Source organism: Euwallacea similis, chromosome 4 (assembly GCF_039881205.1).
Source record: "Euwallacea similis isolate ESF13 chromosome 4, ESF131.1, whole genome shotgun sequence".
Classification (NCBI taxonomy): domain Eukaryota; kingdom Metazoa; phylum Arthropoda; class Insecta; order Coleoptera; family Curculionidae; genus Euwallacea; species Euwallacea similis.
This window is the reverse complement of record NC_089612.1, coordinates 3,713,496-3,731,552: the sequence shown is the minus strand read 5'-3', so window position 1 is coordinate 3,731,552 and position 18,057 is coordinate 3,713,496. Positions and strand designations below refer to the sequence as shown.

At 35.1% G+C, this 18,057-nt stretch overlaps 2 protein-coding genes across 3 annotated transcripts in view; both read right to left on the bottom strand.

The window, feature by feature from the left end:
• The window catches only part of LOC136408581 (MYG1 exonuclease), a 102,320-nt gene that overhangs the window by 18,702 nt on the left and 65,561 nt on the right, over positions 1-18,057 (bottom strand). The window lies entirely within an intron of this gene.
• Positions 1-18,057, bottom strand: part of Nox (NADPH oxidase) — a 50,845-nt gene that overhangs the window by 5,582 nt on the left and 27,206 nt on the right. For both annotated transcript variants that reach the window (XM_066389627.1, XM_066389628.1), the window contains exons 3-14: positions 9,090-9,184; positions 5,451-5,562; positions 5,300-5,397; positions 5,124-5,244; positions 4,917-5,067; positions 2,242-2,452; positions 1,835-2,064; positions 1,592-1,780; positions 1,344-1,537; positions 971-1,289; positions 558-917; positions 43-181 (exon numbers count right to left, since the gene is read on the bottom strand). In XM_066389627.1, the coding sequence (XP_066245724.1) occupies positions 43-181; positions 558-917; positions 971-1,289; positions 1,344-1,537; positions 1,592-1,780; positions 1,835-2,064; positions 2,242-2,452; positions 4,917-5,067; positions 5,124-5,244; positions 5,300-5,397; positions 5,451-5,562; positions 9,090-9,184 (2,219 nt within the window). The remainder of the gene's footprint in view (positions 1-42; positions 182-557; positions 918-970; positions 1,290-1,343; positions 1,538-1,591; positions 1,781-1,834; positions 2,065-2,241; positions 2,453-4,916; positions 5,068-5,123; positions 5,245-5,299; positions 5,398-5,450; positions 5,563-9,089; positions 9,185-18,057) is intronic.

The window sequence follows — 18,057 nt, the reverse complement described above, 5'->3', positions numbered from 1 at the left end:
GATAATAAATTTTGTGTTTTCTCACAGTTCATAAAGGCTTACGCAAGCATTCTTTCCCGTTTCTTGGCGTTGTTTTGCACATCGGGAAGGGACAGGGATTTTTCTAGAGGGGCCCTTTTGGCAAACACCAGACGCTGCAAGCGATGCTCCGGAGACATTCTTCGGGGTCTGTTTGACGAATCTGAGGGAACTAAGAATTCAAATGCACTCAATAAGAGGTTCACTCAAAAGGAAGGCTAACACTATAACCATGTAAGGAGATCAATTACCCTGAATTCATCCGAATTGAATGGCCGCATTTAGCAGAAGTAACAATTTTGCAACTGTTGAAAATTCGGAGCAAAAACGACATCAACTCCCATTTAAATCTATTTAAATGCCATTGTATCATTCAGCAGAAATTCCAACAGTTCTCCAACTATTGACTTTACTAAACCTGGCCAAAATGTACACAATTCATCTGAAATTATATTTAAGAACTGGGTATTGTCGACAATATGGCAAATAAGAAACTACGTTAAATAATATTTTCGATAAGTGAATGGTAAAAAGGTTACCTGAAGAATTCCCTAAAGACTTCACCCCGAAACTACTGTCCAAATCACGAGGCCCGGATTTGCATTCTTCAGTGGCCTCAAACATCTCCCTGGTGAAGCCCACAAGTTGCACTCCTGTTTTCTTCACCTCGCTGTCTTTTTCCTTGGACAGAGTTCTTGTGATTTTTGACTTAAATTGATTGAAAGCGCTTTGGTCATCTGATGACAAAATAGGAGAAGAGGCAGCGTCTGGTTTGAGAGAACAGGACTGCTGCAGAGAGTTCAGCTCTCCTGTATGGAGCTTTTCCTGCTCCTTTTCAAAGTATTCGTACAAGCGATTGGTCCATTGACCTACGCCTCTGATGTGCAGCCACATGTAGTCTAAAGTTAATTTGGAATAAATCAGGAGTATACCCTATTTATTTCAACTATACCTTCTTGTTCGGGGCAACTGCTAATAGTAAATGGATGCCATTCGTATTTGGCTATGGCGGGTATGTTGACAAAAACATAATCGCCTGGATGGAAATCGAACTGGGCGGGCCTCTTTATCACCAAATGCGTTACTTTTGAAGGCAACAAAAGCCCCGAACTGATGTATGTCTTGCCCTTGCTGGACATAGTGTCGATGCGAGAGATCCTCTCGATCAAATATGCCAATCCAGGTACAAGGAACCATTTCCAGAAGTTAGGTCCATGTAGGATGAGCAAGATCCAGAAAGGCAGATACATGAGATGAGTCCAATAGAATACCTGCATGATTTTTGTTTATTAAAGGCAATAAAGGACAAAATGCCGAGAAGATACCTCGAAACAGCCACCCCTCCTAACAAAAGACTGGGAACATATGAACATTACCAGAAGGATGAAAAACAAGGCAACCCCAGTGGGATTTGCCCATCCACCAATTAAACCAAAAAGGCCTGGTTTACTTGTAAATAACCACTCACTAGTGGTGAAGTTTCTCGAGTTCAAAACTGAATCATTGACAACTATTAACGCTGCAATGAAATTTTTCTTAAATAACATTACCACGAAACCAAAAAAGAACTTACAAAAATTAAAAGTGTGCATAACAGAGTGCAAGAAACTGTATCCAAAAATCAACCACCCCGCGATTTTGTGGAAGTAAATGTGTTGGTCCAAAGGCAAAATGCTGCCATAGCCCCTGGTTCTCAGAAAAGTGATGCATCTCCGCAGCATCAGAACCAATATAAAGGCGCAGTTAAAGTTGAGGCATTGTCCTAAATCAACTTAAAGTTGCAATAACCTGCAGAACACATAGTTCGTATACTTACCACAAGCTCTGGCAAAAATCGTGTACCAGTTGAAGTTCCTATACTCAATGGCTCTGGAGATGAATAGCATTGCATTTATCAATAGAAAAGCAAATAGAAATGTGAGATACACTAAATTATTCTTGATGTACAAGGTGGACAAATAATATGGTCTATACGAGATAATCTTCCTCAAAAGCGATTTAGACTTGGGGCCAGTGGTTGCAGGTGGTACCAGCCATCTGTCAATGCTGAAAAAAAATCCATCTCAACAATCATCCAAGTAGCAAGCTTACGATTATATGACGTCATTTATTGACCATTTCATTCTTTACAGCAAATGAAGAAGTCATTTACACATCATGGAGAAAAATACGTGTTTTTCACGTCACATTGCTAGTTTATGGGCATACACCTAACTTAAATACCTAATAGACAAGTTTTCCAGCAATCCTCCATGCTTCTCTAATTGACTCTTGAGAGCCTCGTAAGTGATTGCTCCGCGGTTGTTAGTATCAGCATCTTCGAACATGGCGATAGTAAGATCTTCAATTTGTACCTCACTGAATTGCATTCCGTTTTCTTCCATGCAGGCCCGCATTACGTGTTGGAGCTCTCTGTGTTGGATCAGACCGTCACCTCAAACAATAGAGTCATGTTTCTTTCAGACAGAGCGTTAACCAAAAAAGAGAAATGAAAAGATTTTTTAAATTCATGCGATTTAATATTTTATCGATATATTTTTAGAGAAAATGCCTAAAATTACATATTGTTCAGAAGTGTTTGCTTCTAACTCCGCTTTCCTCTCTTGAATTGCACAATAAGCACTAAATAGACGGTAATGTTAAATTACTCGTCATCAGATATAGCAAAAAGTATTTAAAGAAAAATTATGAAAAAATAGAATTATCTTATGTTCAGTGGTTGATTCTTACAAGAACTTCTGGACAAAATGATGAACATAAATTTTCCGCTAATTTATATCAATTTCATAAAATCCCTTCTTTAACTTCTGGGGCCATCTGCTGGCAAGATGCTGAACTTATGAATGGTCATGATATAATATCGAGTACGGACTTATAAACTACATGATTCTTCCAGAATTCTCTCCATTCGAATTTTAAGAATTTCATTGATTTTAAATGCCAAATGTAGGTAAATACCAACTATAAAAATGTTCAAACATGTAAATATGGGAAACTAAATTGTTATTTTCCATTTTAAACAAAGACGCCTTGAGTGTTCTGCACTTGCTAGCTATAATATAAATGTGGAACCTTTATACGTTGTGGCAACTTTAACTAGAATAAATTCGGTATCTACACGGTATTTAACTTTTGACAAAATTGCTTAAACACGTCAATTCTTATTTTACCCGCTACCATTTTTGGTAGTATTTTGATGCTACAATAATCACCCCTTAGCTAGGGTGATTTACCCTTATACGTTTAAATAGAAAGGGGGTTCAGGTGATATATTCTTTTAAAGATTCTTCTCAACCTAACTTTATCTGACATATCACTTTTCTTGATAGGACTAAATACTACCAGAAAACAAACAAAATAATAAAGAAACAAATTTTTATTCCTTTTAAGTTAGCAACTGCTTGAAATATTTATCGTTGACTTCGTGGCATAACCTTAAAAGATGATAAAACTCATCCATCGCATTTTCTAAAGTATTTGGAGTGATTTGCCTAATTTCATTTTTTATTTGTTCTTTAAGTTCGTCGATATTATTGTGGCTTGGTATTGTAAACCTTAGATTTTAGGTATTTCTGTAAAAAGAAATCGAGAGGAGTGAAATCGAGAGATCTCGGCGGCCATTCTATTGAGCCTTTTCTTTCTATCCGTTAATCTAAAAAGGTTCCATTTAGGTATAAGCGAACATTTCGAGCAAAATGCGGTGGTGCTCCATTTGTAACCGAGTCCGTTCACCCGGTATGTTTGGGTTTACTTCAGTAAGGAACAAATTAGATAATACAGTAACTAGTTTGTCTTGAAAAAATTTTAAATATCATTGATCATTGAAGTTTTGATCGAAAAATTCCTATGATACCCACCCAAACATTTGTTTTTGAAAAGTACTGCGTGTAACCTTCTCTAATCGAATGAGAATTTACTGCAGACCAATACCGGCAATTTCGTCTATTGACATACATTTAAAATAAAAGTTGACTCATCAGTAAACAAAATTAATTTCATAGCTAAATTGTATTTCTAATGGATGAACAATGTTTATAGTCCTTTCGCAAAAATTAATTCGTTGATCTCTATCATCCTCAAGCAATTCTTGACATATTTGCATTTTATAAGGTTGAGTATTTTGATTTTTCGTTACTTTCAAAAAGAATGTGTTACTCATTAGATTTTCATGAATTATCTACCAAGCTGATGTTATCGGGTTTTCTTTAAATGCCAACAGTGTGTTAATTTTTATATCATCATCCATTTTTTGAGGTCTATTTCTAAGAGTATTTCTCACATAACCATGACATCTAATTTGTTTTCTATTTTACTTATGGTCCCTTGATTAATAGGTGGCAAATCAGGATACTCTTGCTGAAATAATTGAAGAACTTCATTTTATGTTGGGACTCTTGCCTCCCTATCCAATCATTAGCAGAATTTCAGTTTTATGAGATTCAGTTAAATAATTTATAACTTACGTGAAGTACTTCTTTTCCCCATTAAACGAAGTGAATTAAATTTTGTATTTACAGAATACTCAGTAATTGTGGTATTTCACATATTCCATAAAAAAATAAAAAATAAACAAAATTAATGTAGGAAAAAAATCATCTTTAGTTCTATTTTATTTTTTGAAGAGTCATGTGACGAATAGAGTCAGGTTAAGAAGATCTTTAAAGTGATGTATCACTTGAACCCCCTTTCCACTTAAACTTTCAAGAATAACTACCAACCTAGTTAAGGGGTGACCATTGTAGCATGGAAACACTACCGAAACACATATCGGGTAAAATAAAAATTGACGTGTTTAAGCAATTTTGGGAAAAATTAAATACCACGTAAATACCGAATTTATTCCAGTGAAAGTTACCACGCTGCATACGATGTTTTGAATGATGAAAACCACAACTTACCATCAATGTCGTAAACCTTGAACAAGAATCGAATTTTGTCTTCCGGACTCTGGCCGGCGAACTGATGCATGGAATCCAGGAATTCCTGAAGGGAGATCGACCCAGAATTGTCTTTGTCGAAGATTTGGAACACCCTTTCGGTAAAAAATGGCTTGAACAGAAACGCTTATGTACTTTTCGACTTGAAGAAGGTCGATGTGGACTCACATTTTTTGAAATTACAATTTTCTGGAAATCGTCCCTGCGTATTTCCTTTTCGTTGCCCACTGTTTGTCTAAAGAGCTGTTCCAGTCTAGATAAATTCGCCTGGTCGATGCCCGTACGAGGTCTAAGGTCACAAACGCATAAAAATGATTATTCAGAAATGGTTTTCTTTGAATTACCTAGAGTTAGTGATCGTGGCCAGGAACTCCATGATTTGCTCTGAAGTCACAGTTCCGGAATTGTTTTCATCCAAAAGTCGGAATAATTTATCTCCAATCTAATGTAAAGGCAATTAAAGATTTTAAAATAAAAATAAGAGATCATTCCTACCCCTTTTGCGTTGAAAATCTGATAGAATTGATGAGCTTTGATAGGTTCGTCGCCGCATAAACAATATGCCACGCTTTCCAATTGTTCGGCAAAATCTATTTGTTTCTCATTGCTGAAATATCGAAAATAACTGGTATATTTTTATTTTTTTGATGAAATAATTGAGTTTTTAGCACCAAACACAATTCATTGTGTTGCATTAATCTAAAGCTAGTTCTACCACTATCAAGATTATTTTTTTTTTTAGGAAGTAATCTAAATGGAATTCATCGCAGAATTTCTTGAAAAACTAATTTGAAAATGAGAAGTCACACAAGTGATATATGTAGGTAAGGTGTTTGGAAAGTCTTGTCGTACGATAATGTACATAAATAAAAACACATCAGATATACATATCTACATTTTTTATGCACATTTGCCAAATCTTGAGCATTTGCGTTCACTAAATATTTTACAGTGAATTATTCAAATTTGTAAAATGTTCGAATTGTCCAAATGTGATTATCGGGTGATTTTGGCCCATAATTTCAAACGTGGCTTAACAACTCATCAATGCTTTCATGAAATACACTCACTTTCACATGAAATGCACCACCCAGTAATAATAATAATTAAGTCTTGTAATTTTGGCAAAATAATGCTTCATAATAGAGTATCAAGTGATCAGACTTTCAGTAAAAAAGAAAGAATGCTAGTGGTTTTTTTGTCATCGACCTATTAGATTTTTTATTCAATTGTAAATAAATAAAATAATATTTACATGGAAATATCAGTTTATTTTGTTGTTGAACTGTGAACAAGACATCTCAAAATGCCCCCAGTGAGACAGCGTCGAAATTTTTCCCACGTTTCGGATTTTGATAGAGGGCGAATTATCGGCATGAAGGAGGGTGGACTTTCTTTTCGTGAGATTGCCCGAAGAATGAATCGGAGCCACACCACGATTGCGAGAATATGGTCTTCGTGGTCTGAAGAGAGGGTTCAGCGACATCGTCCAGCTGGACGTCCTCCCCGTAGCAGCAACGCACGTGAAGATCGACTTCTTAGACGGATGGCCATTGGTGATCGATTTCAAACAACGACTGTTGCAGTAGATTGGATGGGAGCTCTAAATCGTCGGGTGTCGATGGCAACAGTTTACAGAAGAATTTAGTCTTTTGGCCTGCATTCATACCGCCCAAATCTACGACTGCCACTAACCGCCCAACACCAAGCTTCCAGATTGGCCTGGTGTCAAGAACGAATTGATTGGAATCATGAGTGGAACAATATCGTCTTCAGTGACGAGTCGCGACTTTGTATATGGACCAATGATGGTCGTAGAAGAGTCAGACGATACCGAGGTGAAAGAAAAAATTTGCAATTTTCTGAAAGGCGCCACACAGCTTTAGCACCTAGTGTTATGGTCTGGGGTGCGATATGTGTTGGCCGAAGATCTTCTCTTGTGTTCGTTCCAGGCACCCTAAACGCACGTCGCTACATTGACAATGTTCTGAGGCCAGTATTAGTACCTTTCATGCAAACTTTACCAAATGGCATTTTCCAACAGGATAATGCAAGACCACATAGTGCGAACATTACTCGACGATACCTGGAAGAAGCACAATTGGAAATACTGCCTTGGCCTGCACGGTCACCAGACCTATCGCCCATCGAACATCTTTGGGATATGATGAGTCGCCGTCTTCGAAATTTACCGAGGCCTCCAAACAATGTGGATGATCTACGACATCATCTTGAGGTAGCATGGAATGAAATACCCCAGGAAGATATTGATCATTTGTTGCAAAGCATACCGCGAAGAGTACGTGCTTGCATTGCCGTACGAGGCGATGTCACTCATTATTAATTTTTTCATTATCAAATGTTGTATCTTTTAACTGAAAGTCTGATCATTTGATACTCTATTATGAAGCATTATTGTGCCAAAATTACAAGACTTAATTATTATTATTACTGGGTGGTGCATTTCATGTGAAAGTGAGTGTATTTGGTGTGTTTGGTGAAGCTGGGTCATCTATAACGACTATAGAACGGTGGTATTTCAGTTTTCGACGCGGTGATTTTCACTTGGATAACGAATTTCGCTCAGGACGACTTGAAAAAATCATAAACGGAAAAAAACACCTCTGCTGTAAAAAAACTAGTCGACGAAAATAAGCATGTAACATATCGGCAGGTTGAGAACACTTTAAGGATTAATGCACTTGCAGTGCACGAGATTCTGCACAACCGTCTTCATTTAAAAAAGGATTATTTCTTATGGGTACCTCATCGGCTAACCAGCGATCAAATGCAATATTGAGTAACATGGTGCAGAAACATGTTAAAAAAAATTGAATCGGGGAAGTTACCCAGTGTTAATTCTATAATTACTGGTGATGAAACGTGGCCATATTACTTTGATGTTTTAACAAAGTCCCAGTCAAAAGTATAGATACTTGAAGATTAGGATACTCTAACAATGGTAAAATAAGCTATATCTATTCTCAAACAAATGATCGCTGTTTTCATAGCAAAACGCGGAATAATTAGTCGTATTGCATTAGATAATCAAAAAACTGTTATTGCAAAATGGTATATCGAACATTGCTTGCCTCAAGTTATTCAGTCCTTTAAAAACTTTTGACCAAATTCGCAACTTGACACCTGGTTTCTCCATCACGACAATGCACCTGCACACCGTGCTTAACTAACTACAATATTTTTGGAAAACTCCGAGTTGCAGCTAATAGAACATCCTCCTTACAGCCCAGATCTTATTATCTGTGACTTCGCACTTTTTCCTTATGCAAGAAACAATTAAAAGGTCAACGTTTTCCAAATCCAGATGAAATGATTGCAGCCTAAGATGAAATATGCTCCGAAATACTTCCAGAAAAGTGGGAGCAAATATTTGCAGAATGGTTTCAGCGTATGTTGAAGTGTATTAGTTGTGATGGAAAATATTTTGAAAATTGTTAATCAATAGAGTTATACGACAAGACTTTCTTAGCACTCTACATATGGATCTTTTTAACCTAGATGCACAGCTCCATGATAAAACATCTTTTGCAATCCAAGATATGATTTTTTAAGAAAACAATCAGAGCTATTTTGAAAAAATAGTTGAGAATTAGGTGTAACGAAATATCTTTGACAGTAAGGTGTAATCTCAGTCCTTAATATTTTAACTAAACATTCCTAGACAGCAATCCTGTCCACAAAGCTGTCAACTAAACATCTATGCGCATAAATCCCTACATAAAGCGCAAAATTTCAAGGATATTAACATAATTAATCACTCACTACAAGAAACCGCATCATTTAATCTTAAAGTTAAGACGTAAACGGCGAAAGGATGACAACTTCTAATAGATACGCCATACAGCATCCCATTAACGAACCCATTAGTATCCGATTAGTTCCATTGTGTGCAAATGCCAACTTATCACGGACACATTTGCATATGTATATACATATATTAAGTGCCATACAACCGAAGTCTAGTTAACTTTATCAGGAAGATAATTTTCATAGAAATGGCGAAATAAGGATACGTCCTACATCATTCGTTAGCTTCTTAGTTAGTTTATCTTCTAGATAAAGTTACCAGAACTCTAATATTTTGGCCCTGTTAAAAACCTTGATGTTACTTACGTGAGTCTTTGCTTCAAGAACTCAATCCAATCATCTTGTGGTAACAATTGTGCTCGTTCTTGGTCGAATAGCTTGAATACCTGTTCCAAAAGGTCCTGAAAAGGTGAACTTGATTTATTTTTATGTCTTGCAGTAGTACATTTACAATATATAAATAAACGGAAGTTTAATGAGGAACTTTTGTAATTTTTAGGCCTGAGAAAAATTTGTATTTTAGTTATTAGTAAGACAGCCAGTGGCGTATCTTGTTTGTGAGATTACCTTATATTTGAAAATATTTCTCTCAAGTGGTACGTTTTTTCTTAAATTTTTATCAGTTTAAATTAGATTTTTGTAATGATCTGATGGTGATGAGAATTTCAATTTTTTACCATTAAAAAATATAAAACAGTGTGTAAAAAAATAACATACAGTGTGTCCGGGTAAAAAATTTACCATCCTTGTAAAATCTTTATTTCTTGACCAATTTTGATATTTTCATCTGTTAATTAGATATTCAAAATGCGCATTTGTTTAATGGGTGCGATGACTCTTCATCCATGCTCATGGCCAACTGCAATACGTAATAATGCCGCATCTACAAGTTAAGTGCACTGTAGAAACAAAAAATATTTTGCTATAGTTGTCAGCTGTCAGGTACTAATTGTTGGTTTGCAGTACATGACGTCATTAATTTGACAGAAGCAAAAAGTTGGAAAAATGTCATATTCGCTGCAAGGAAAAATTGAAATAATAAGATTAAGTGGTGACGGGTATTTTTCGTGGAGCAGCAAAAGAATGCAATCAACGACGCCCAGAGCGTAATATTAGCCACGTAACGATTGCAACTATTAACAGATATTTTGATCGTTGTGGGACAATTGTAAAACTACCGAGCCAGCAACGTAATCGCAAGCCTCGAGCAAATCAAGTAATTTTAGAATACTTTAATACTAATCCGCATTCAAGTCTGAAGAATGCTAGCAGGAATCTAAACATTTCTAAAACCCATATTTGGGAATGTTTAAAAAAAGTGGTAAGAAACCTTTGAAATCAAAATTTCTTCATACACTTAAAGTTGAAGATCAAATCTAAGAATTGAGTTCTGTTTATAGCTGCAGGGTGTGTACTAAGAAGATCCTAACTTTTTAAAAAACATCTTATACGCCGATGAAGTTACGTTTACGACAAACTGTGTAGTGTTCCACAAAATAGTAGAATATGGAGTGATTATAACCTGAATTGGATAAGCCAATGTAAAAGACAATACTTCTTAAGAGTAATAAACGTTTTCTGTGACATTATAAATCAAACGATTATTGGGCCATATTTTTTCAACGAAAGTTTGAATGCTGCTCGTTTTCTATAAATTTCTACAAAATGAGTTTAGTGACGCATTTGATGAGCTTTCTCTTGATTATCACTGCAGTTTCCATTTTAAAATTTGATGGAATACTGATTCATAATGCAGTTAATATGAGAAATTGGTTAAACGATAATTTTCCCAAAAGCTAGATCAGACGAAATAGTCCTCTTATTTGTTGACCGCCGCGATTTGCGGATATTTCACCCATGGATTTTTCCTCTGGGGAACAATAAAAAATAAATTTTATGTCACAAGACCCCGGACTCGCGAAGAGCTTTGTGCACGCATTAGAGAAGCTTGCCAGAGCATAACTCGACATCACCCAAAAAACTGTTTTATCCCAGTTAATAATTCATTATTTTATGTTAAATTGAAATTAACATTAATTTATTGTAAAAGGTTAGTTTTTAGTATTTAAACAGTTCGAAGTTCTTTAAAATTAGTAATACATTTTTTTTAACAATTGCTAATTAGTCTTATTGTTAAAATAAATGTTTGTCAATTTTATAACTTGTTTACATAAAAAACATGTTTTATTGATTTTCTCGAACACCCTGTATAGCAGAAAAATGAAAATTGGTACAAGTGGGTTTTAGGTCATTCTAATTAAGAATCTGCCTTTTTCTTTATCCTAAAAAAAGCCCTAATAGTACTTTTAAAATTTGATTCCATAAAAATGCGTGCAGTTAACTATGACTATAGGTAAAGGGTCATCTTACCCATTAAACAAATGTTCATTTTGAATATTTTATTAATAAAAAAAAACGTCAAAATCGGCTTGAAATAAAGATTTTACAAGGGTGACAAGTCCTTAATCCGGATACACTGGATATACTCACAAATGGAATATATAAAAATATATTACAGTTCGCCTCTGTAATTTTGACACTTTCACTGAATTATCTAGTTGAAAAGGTAGTCGAAAATAAGATTTGTTAGACATTTATTTGAACAAATTTTTAAATCTAAAAAAATACATAACATACTAGCAATTATCATATACGAATCTGACAGAGTGAAAACAAAACTCTTCATTCTGCAATAATTCGTTCTTTCTTCAATGACCGACCACTTCTCCGACGTTTTAAACTAATGGACGGTTTATCTGACGGTCATTTATATTTGCCTTGATATGTTATTAAGATTTTTTTGATTTATTATCGCGCCATACTTAACACAAAAAGCCATAAATTATGATAGAACATTAGCGGGACATGCGTAATTTATCCTTTCATCCAAGGTGTCCTGTTGATACCAGTTTCAACAATTCTCCATTATAACACGAAATTATTTTCAGATTTGGATCGAGATTGTTATAGTTGGTTCTTGGTTAAATTCCTTGGAAAATGACAACTTTATTAGATAATTTGTCTGATATAGAGGGTGGCACAATTGGAGCGAAAGTGCGTGTTCGTGCAGCAGAAAAGAGAGAGCAAATTGGAACGTTTCAGCTGATTTTATCTACACAATCATCGTCAGGACTTCGCATCTTCATAACGATTACAAATCGAGATGTATAGGAGGGCTACGTATAATAAAAATATTGCCCTATAAATTCCAGTTATAAATATTAAAAACTATACAAGGTGTTCGATTTAAAAAATTACCTGAGAATCTTGAAATCAAGTCTTTGAAACACGTCCCTGCTTTTCCACATTTCAACGAAGTGGAGCTTTAGAGATTATGATATATCAATCAACTTTTTCACTTAAAACCGGAATTTCTAGTAGCGCAAAGAAATTTAAACATTTTTTTCATCTTGATTTTTGGAGACCACCAGATTTTTTTCATTTTAATTGAGTTGAATTTATGAAACTTTAAAGTGTTGTTAAACTCGACAGATCTATCTTTGTACTTCTGTATCTTTAGAACGGCCCTAGATAAGTCTTACTTCGCCTAGATTAACTAAGATAAGTGGCTGATTGTGCATTTTTCCTCTATTCAAAATGGCGTCTCAATTCGAGTAAGTGTAACAATATGTCCGACTTCATGAAAACGTGTCCTCGTTTTACTGTGATTTTTGAATGACTGAATTGCCTATTTTTCTTCGTAATGAAAACGAAAAGTTAGAATGTTTCAGTTCAGGTTAAATCGCATCTGCTCTTATGGAAGGTTAGAAGAAAGAAAAGCGATCTTGTTCTTAGCGTAAACTATTAATTTTTGGCGATTTTAAAATTCATGTCTCAAACTGAAAAATTTTACGAATTTTCAAAATCCTAAACGTTGCTTTCGTACCACTCGACTTGCACGAATTCGCGGATAATCTAAATCCGATATCAATGCCGCATTATTTATTAGTCTTTAAATTACCTCGCTAGTACACGTAAATTGGGTTGGTACCCCGACTTACAAATTTATGGCCGCAAACCAGATTTTGACCACACAAACTTTAAGGACAAAATTACTTTCGCTGCTCGCATTGGGCCGCCCTCTCTGCACCTGTGCCACGCCGCTGTAGATACCACTTTAGCTCGGTAGTGGTACCTGCTTTATTGAAGCCGAAATTTTTGACAAAATTTTATCATATGGTTCCAAGTAATGATGAATAATTCATGATTCGCTATAGAAGTGTTTAATTATATATTTGATCCCACACATCTATTCACGCATTTTTCAGTCGTACCCGTAAATAATAATCGTAGGTACCATTAATGCTAGCCACATTAATGGATGAAAGAGGGGCAAGGTGAACATCCGTTCTATTCGTTGAAAGATTTGCATAAAGTCCTTAGTTCGATCAACTACGTAAATATATAAAATCTGGGTAGTACCTTCGATAATAATGTTGGTCAATTTAATTAAGTTTGTGGTCAATTAGCTGAAACTGGTTCAACAGCAGGTAGATGTACCTTTTGACTCGAGAAAAATTAATTCGCAGGAAGAGTGCATTAAAAGAAGCCTTCTGATAGTATCGCATATGTTGGTACCACGAGCGGTAAATCAGGTCCCAAGTACATAGATCTGAGCTGATTGACGGCAACGATGGCATTTACCCGTTTTGCAGACGCAAATATGGTTTACAGGGCCTTTATCGCGATATATTGGACGGGTGTTTTAGTGTTAGCGGTCCCAACAAGGACATCAATTCTAGCATTTATGGCGGATCGAAGCTGGTTTATGGGTTGAAGGAGAAAAATCAGACGGAACGTTTAAATTGAAGAAGAGAAGAAATTTCCAAAAATGTATATACTAAGCAAAAACGCAACAGCCCTTGTTATGATTAATCACAATACACTTATCGGCTTCGCTAGCTTTCATCCGAATTGAACATAGGCCTTTTTTGGTGATACCTACCGATTGCTCTCCTCATACTGAGATACTAATCCGAATAACCGTATCCATTCAAATGATTTTAGAGATGATTTCGAATTCTTCTTGTCATTTAGATCCCGAGCGCGGATCGATCAATCCTCGACGACGCCATTGAAAGCTAATAGTGCCTCATCGTTGAAATTGAAAATGGTACCACCGCAACATGGTTTTAGATACAACTAGGCGCACGGCCCATTTGTAATTAATTAGATGTTGGTACCAGTGTCAAATTAATTAAAACTTCTTTGTTCAAAGTTAATGGAATTCAAGATACTTAGTAATTTTTTACTTTGTGATGTTTTTAAATATTCATTCACGGGTGAGTGAGGAATGAATTTTGAGTTATTAGGTCCATGGATTTAGTGTAAATCAAGGTTTAAGGTTATTTCTGATTATCTGACTATAATCATTGTCGGTAAAACTTGACAAAATAATCATTCTTCACGTCTTTCGAAATGTGTTTCTTTATACGTGCACACCATTTATACGATTATTTACTAGGAAATCATTGATGGAAAACTTGAATGTCAGTTGTTCCAAATTTTCTAATTTTTTAGTTCCTTGGAGCTTCTATTAAGCAAAATTTGTTTTGTCACCAAATGTGAATCCTCCCTTCCTCTGCTTCCTATACAATCAAGCTACAAATTTCACCATTCGTACACAATATGTATTCAATTATTCACCAGGAAATTTATTGATGTAGACCTTGAATTCCGGTTACTACAATATTTCGTTTTTTCTGTCTTGGAGCTTATATTGAGCAAGATTTCTAGTGCCATCAAATGCGATTCCTCTTCTCCTCTGGTTCTTACACAATCAAGCTGCCAACTTCATTATTCACCAAGAAAATTCGTTGGAATAGAAGGCCAATTTAGATTATTACAATTTTTTTTCTTAAAATTTTTCTAAAATATGATTTCGTGTGACATTAAGAGCAATTTCCATAGTCTTTTGATCCGTACACAATAAAGTTACAAATTTAACTATTCGTGTTCATCATTTAGACGCTTGTCGCTATCAAATTTATTCGTATAAAAAAGCACGTTGTTTTTTTTTCCAAATTTTCGTTTCTCGATGTTTCTCTTAATTAGTGTTGTTTCTTGTTCAACAAAACGCAGTTCCTTTTCCCCTCTGATTTCTACACATTCACACAATCAAACAAATTTTACTATCTATTTCTGTGCTAAAAACTTCAAAGTATGTACCTATATTTTTAAATTCCCTCGATAAAATCAATTAAATTCCCATTGCAACGTGATCGCATTCCTCTCAGGTTCGATAGGAACGAATGAATGCACTCGATTACCCAACAGATTAACGACATGTTCGTAAAGAGATGCCGAAAAGGAAACTTGAATCGTTAGATCAGTTCCTTGGAAGTGATTGCAGGCAAAAATGTCATGGCGTGGTTCTCAGACACTCGCTATAAGAACTTACGTAGTCATTAGGTAGTTGCTTAAAATATGTGCACAAGCAGTCTATCCAAAGTAACTTTTTCATTTTAAATGTTTGAGGTAGAAAGTGTCCTCATATTCAATGATCTCAAATTCAACACTCCCCACCTAATTTTTGTCGTTAAATTTTTAATACACCAATGGCGCTGACGATGTTGTAATACCAGCGCCATCTATTAGTTTTAAGTTTTCAGTACTATCCATTTTGAGACAAAAAAAATACCCGCAAAGGACTATTTTTGATATAATATACAGAGATCTTATACCTATGTCATATCGATTTGAAGACACAGAGCTTTCAAGAAATCTGAAGCAAAGGTAAAATTTACATAAATTTCGCAGTTGCTCAAAGCTGCAAAATTTCATGTTTTAAGTAGAGCAGTATACTTTAAGATATATCCATTAATAAATGAATCAATAATAGAATTCCCGTTTAATGTCCACTTCATATACAGGGTGTTTAAAAAAAGGGTTCAGGAATAAACGATGTGATTCCTTGGCCTTTTCTAAGAAACAAAGTTCTTATTAACATGGGACCGCAAACGCACCGTTTTCAAGATACAGGGTGTCAAAAAAAGAGAATACCGGTGTTGCCGTCTTTGTTGTTGTTGTTACTGATTTCTGTTCATGAAAATGTAATGTTGCAAATGTTATTTAATAGCGTTAACTGTTGTGCTACAAGTTTGTGCTCATTCTTTTTTACTATGAAAATTCCTTTTTATACTAATTCAAAGATGGCTGATATGCACTTTATGTACGATGGTGCTAAAAAAAGTCGTCTAGCTTTTTTTTGGCGAAGATGTGAATTACGTGTAAAATATCTTTAAGTAAAGAAAAAAAATGTAAACTGTTTTTGATCGTGTTTTTTTCTGACACCTTGTATCTCAAAAACCGTGCGTTTGCGGACTTATGTTAATAGAAACTTTTTTTCTCAGAATGGACCAAGGAATCAAACCCTTAATTCCTGAATCCTTTTTTAAAACACCCTGTATAAATCAACTGGGAGTTTCACAAACATTTTTTGGTTATTTTAATTTAAACTTGGCGCGTTTTCACTAGAACACCCAGTATATTTATAATATAAAATGACAAAACCTCATTAATTTTAATGAGAAATCATATTTAATCGTTTTAAATTCAATTTTCTGTCGTATTCTAACTAGATGTAGTAAGCCGTCATTCATCTCTGGTTAATTACTACGTCTAAGTGATTCTAACTGAATCACTTTTAAAACTCTTAATGGGAAAGCACTGATGATAAATAGTCCTGCATTTCAATGTCACAGATTATAGAATACCTACTAAATGACGTTATTTTGTAATTCAAAATTGATTTTATATTAAAAAAACATGCGGACCACTGAAATCTTCCAGACGACCCACCACAAGATTCCGCGTTTAATAACATGATTTACCATTCAAATTTCTATAATAAAAATGCGCCTTTAACACGATTACACTCCATAATTCATTCATGAGGCCGAAATACGCAAATAATGGTCAGAAAATTATCTGACGTTGCAATCAACTTTCAGATTTATGGGCTTAAATTACACAGTTGAATTATTGTTTTATTATTTTGTTCAGTATGTTCTTTTTTTAACTTTCTAAATTTTTTTTTTCTTTAAACAGCAGCAGCCATCCCTCGATGTTCATAGAAATTTAGAATTCACTTTCTTTCTTCTTTTTTGTTCGGTTTCTTTAATACACTTGCAACGAAGCTTCCGGCAAAAGTGAAGGACGACAAAGAGAACCTTTTTCGAGGTCCAATTATTAAATTCCCTTTATTTCGCTTAATTGGTCCATTGGACGTCTACACGAAATTCATGTAGTCGCACCAGCTTCGATCTGATATATTTACTTATCAGGAAGAAATAATTGCTGCTGAAACTGTCGGAGAAATCGATTGTTATTCGAGTTTTTTCGGGCAAATGTTCAGGAATTTTTTAATTAAATTCTTTATCAGGGGACAATAAAAGGATCCTGCAACAATTAATGTTTGTTAATTGCACACTTTCAATGTAATTAACAAATTTCGGTTAACAGTACAGTGGTAAAGCGGGAACTGAAACTGCAATTATGCCTTTATGGGCTCGTTTGGTTCTCCACTCCACTCCTTAAAATAAACTTTTCATTAAATCTAGGAGAAGTTAGTAATGCAGAGAGTCTCAGAAATAAGCAGCATCAATATAGGTGCAAATAGACATTGTTCTAACATACATATAAGGGGTACAAATAAGTTTCCGCCGTTTGATATCAAAATTTAGGAATTTATTGTGAAAGAACGATGCATTATGTATTATTTAAAGTATTGTCCATCGCTAGCCACTACTTTTTCCAATTTTTCTGGCAGCATTCGAATACCACATCGGAAGAACTCTTCATCCTTTGAGGTTATCCATGAATCGACTCAATCTTTGGTATCTTCATATGATGTAAAGCGCTGCTCAGACAATACTTGTACCATCGACTGGAATAAGTAATAGTCGGATGGGGCGAAGTCTGGTGAATATGGCGGGTGGGGTAGGACTTCCAAATTAAGTGTTTCCAAATAGGTTTTGACCGGCACCGCAACATACGGACGAGCATGTTGCGATCATGTGGGAGAATAATTTTGTCGTGTCTGAACTAGTAATGGGCGCATTTTTTCTTGAGTGCTCGGCTCAGTCTCATTAATTGTATTCGGTAGAGAGTTCCACTAATGATTCTGTTCGGTTTGAGCAACTTATATAATATATAACACCGAACTGATCCCACTAAATACACAACATGAGTTTTTTTCTATGAATATGTGGTTGGCTATCGATGTTGAAGTATGGTCAAGTAGTCAACATGATTTTCTCTCCTTTGGGTTATC